The 2,494-nt window shown below is 60.5% G+C and overlaps 1 protein-coding gene across 1 annotated transcript in view; it reads left to right on the plus strand.

The window, feature by feature from the left end:
- The first annotated feature begins 1,352 nt into the window (after nt 1–1,352).
- EN1 (engrailed homeobox 1) overlaps nt 1,353–2,494 on the plus strand; it is a 2,310-nt gene continuing 1,168 nt past the window's right edge. The window contains exon 1 of the mRNA XM_042827381.1: nt 1,353–2,031. Coding sequence (XP_042683315.1) covers nt 1,353–2,031 — 679 coding nt within the window. The remainder of the gene's footprint in view (nt 2,032–2,494) is intronic.

Raw genomic sequence — 2,494 nt, forward strand, 5'->3', positions numbered from 1 at the left:
GGGATGCAATGAGGGTGGAGACGCGAGGGGGGCGCTCTAATAGAGGCGGACTAAGGGGGCGCTATAATGGGCCTCTATAAGGGGCGCTATAATGGGGGCACTCTAAGGGGGCTCTATAATGTGTCTTTATAATGGGAGCACCCTGAAGGGGCTCTATAATCGAGGTACTATAATGGAGTTCTATAATGAGGGCACTGTAAAGGGGCTCTATAATGGGTGCACTCTAAGGGGGCTCTATAATAGGGGTGCTGTAAAGAAGATGCTCGAAGGAGGTTCTATGCTAGGGGCTCTACAGTGGCGCTTTATAGCGCGGGCATTCTAAGGGAGCTCTATAATGGATGGGGGGCTCCCACGGGCGTGCCCCCACCCCGTCGCACCGCCACCACCGCCCCGGCCCGGCCCCACGCGGTATTTATCGCGGCGCCCCGTCGGGTTTGGCCATTGGGCGAAGAGCGGGGTGTCAGCGGCGGCGGCGGCGAACCATTGGCCGCCCCCACGTGCGGGGCCGCCTCACGTGCTTCCGGTGCGAGCGAAAAAAAAGTGTGGCCGAGGGATTTTTTTAGGGAGAGTTTGTTGCAAAGATCGGAGCTGTCAGAGATTGGCTTTTTTTTTTTTTTTCATCCCCCCCAAAAATTTTTTTTGGGGGGGACAAAAAAAAAAAAAAAAATACAAAACCAAATAATAATAATAAGGGAGGGGGGGGTGGGTGGGAAGGAATTATTAAAAAAAGAATAAGAAAAGGAAAACAAGAGAAAAGGCGAAGGGAAAGCAGAGCCGCGCACGCCGCCGGGGAAGGGCTGCGGGGCCGGGGGCAGAGCGTGGCTGTAGCGCGGGGCCATGCGCGGCTGCTAAGGGGTTCCGCGGGGGGCGGGCGCGGGGGGGGCCGCGGTGCGGCTGCACGCGGGTTTGGGTTTTTTTTTCCCTTTTTTTTTCCCCTTTTTTTTTTTTTTTTGCTGTTGGAAATATATAAGGGGAGAGAAGCCCTCGAGTGTCTCCCGGTTTTGGATCCATCCGTGCGAGGGGGAGAGAGAGAAAAAAAAAAAAAAGCTCAGCTCCGCTCCGGCCCAACAAGTGGATTTGGTGCTTTTTTTTTTTTTTTTTTGGACGGGTTTTTTTTTTTTTTTTTTTTATTTTTTTTTTTTTTTTTTTTTTTTTTTTTTTTTTTTTTGAAAATTTTTAACCCGCCACCCACCGCCAAAGCGGGGTGGGCGTAAAGTGGCTGTGTGTGGGGGTTGGGGGGGGGGCAGAAGGAGAAAAAAGAGGAAAAAAAAAAAAAGCAGCAAGCGAACAGCGAGCAGCGAACGGCGAAGCGGCGATCTCCTCTCCGTCTCTCTCCGTGGCGGGGGCTGAGCATGGAAGAGCCGCCGGAGGGGCACGGCCACCACCGGGACGCGGCGCCGCCGGGGCCGGCGAACGGCGGAGGCGGCGGTGGAGGCGGCAGCGACGGCGACAGCGCTCCGGTGTCCCCCAGCCCCGCGCCCGCCTCCCCCGCCGCGCCCTGCCCCCTGCCCCTGCCCCGCCGCCGCCCCCCGCCGCCGCCGCCGCCCCGCACCACCAACTTCTTCATCGACAACATCCTCCGGCCGGACTTCGGCTGCAAGAAGGAGCTACCCGCCGCCACCGGTGCTGCGACGGGAGGAGGAGGAGGAGGCGGCCGGGAACAGCGGGACGGAGCGCAGAGCGCAGGTAGAGAGAACGTCAACCCGCTGCTGGCCCGGCCGCCCCACGCGCCTTCCTCCGCTCTTCTCTGCCCGGACTCGAACTGCGCTCCCGACGGCTCCGCGCCCGCCGGCACCCCCGCCAAAGCGAATCCCGGAACGGCCGCGGGAGCTGCGGGGTCTGCGGGGGCGGCCAAGGCACAGGGAGACGGCGGCGAGACTCCGGCGGCCAAGTACGGGGAGCACGGCAGCCCCGCCATCCTCCTCATGGGCTCTAATAATGGAGGAGCCGTGCTCAAGCCCGACTCGCAGCAGCCGCTGGTATGGCCCGCCTGGGTGTACTGTACGCGGTACTCCGACCGGCCGTCCTCGGGTAAGGATAGCGCGGATCCCCCCAGCTCTCCCTGTGCCCCTCTTCCCTCTGCCTCCCTCCTGTGGCTCTCAGCCCGGCGCGGGGAGGGTCCCGGTCCCCATCCTCCTCCGAGAGCCCCGTTCGGATCTGCTCGGCGCCGGGGCCGTGCGGAGAGCCGGGTGCCCCGGGAGTCCGTTCCTTTTCCCCAGGCAAAGAGCCGTTTTTCGTGCGGATCGCTCCAGCCCCGTGTAGTTGGGCCGCTGAGGGCTGTTTCATGGGGAGGAGAAGGAAGAAGGGCTGCAAACGGCGGCTGGAGGGGCCGAGCCAGGAGGGTCCCCCTGGAGCCGGGCCCGCAGCACTTCGTTTTGCCACCTTCAGTGGCAAATTAATTGCAATATTTTTTTAATTTTTATTTTTTATTTTTAAGATGAGGGCTAGGAGATGACCCCCAGTAACACCCCGGTTTCTCCCCCCTCCGCCCCCC

This window comes from Centrocercus urophasianus, unplaced genomic scaffold (genome assembly GCF_019232065.1).
Source record: "Centrocercus urophasianus isolate 14NV4802_14NV808 unplaced genomic scaffold, USGS_Curo_1.0 seq_28, whole genome shotgun sequence".
NCBI classification, from domain to species: domain Eukaryota; kingdom Metazoa; phylum Chordata; class Aves; order Galliformes; family Phasianidae; genus Centrocercus; species Centrocercus urophasianus.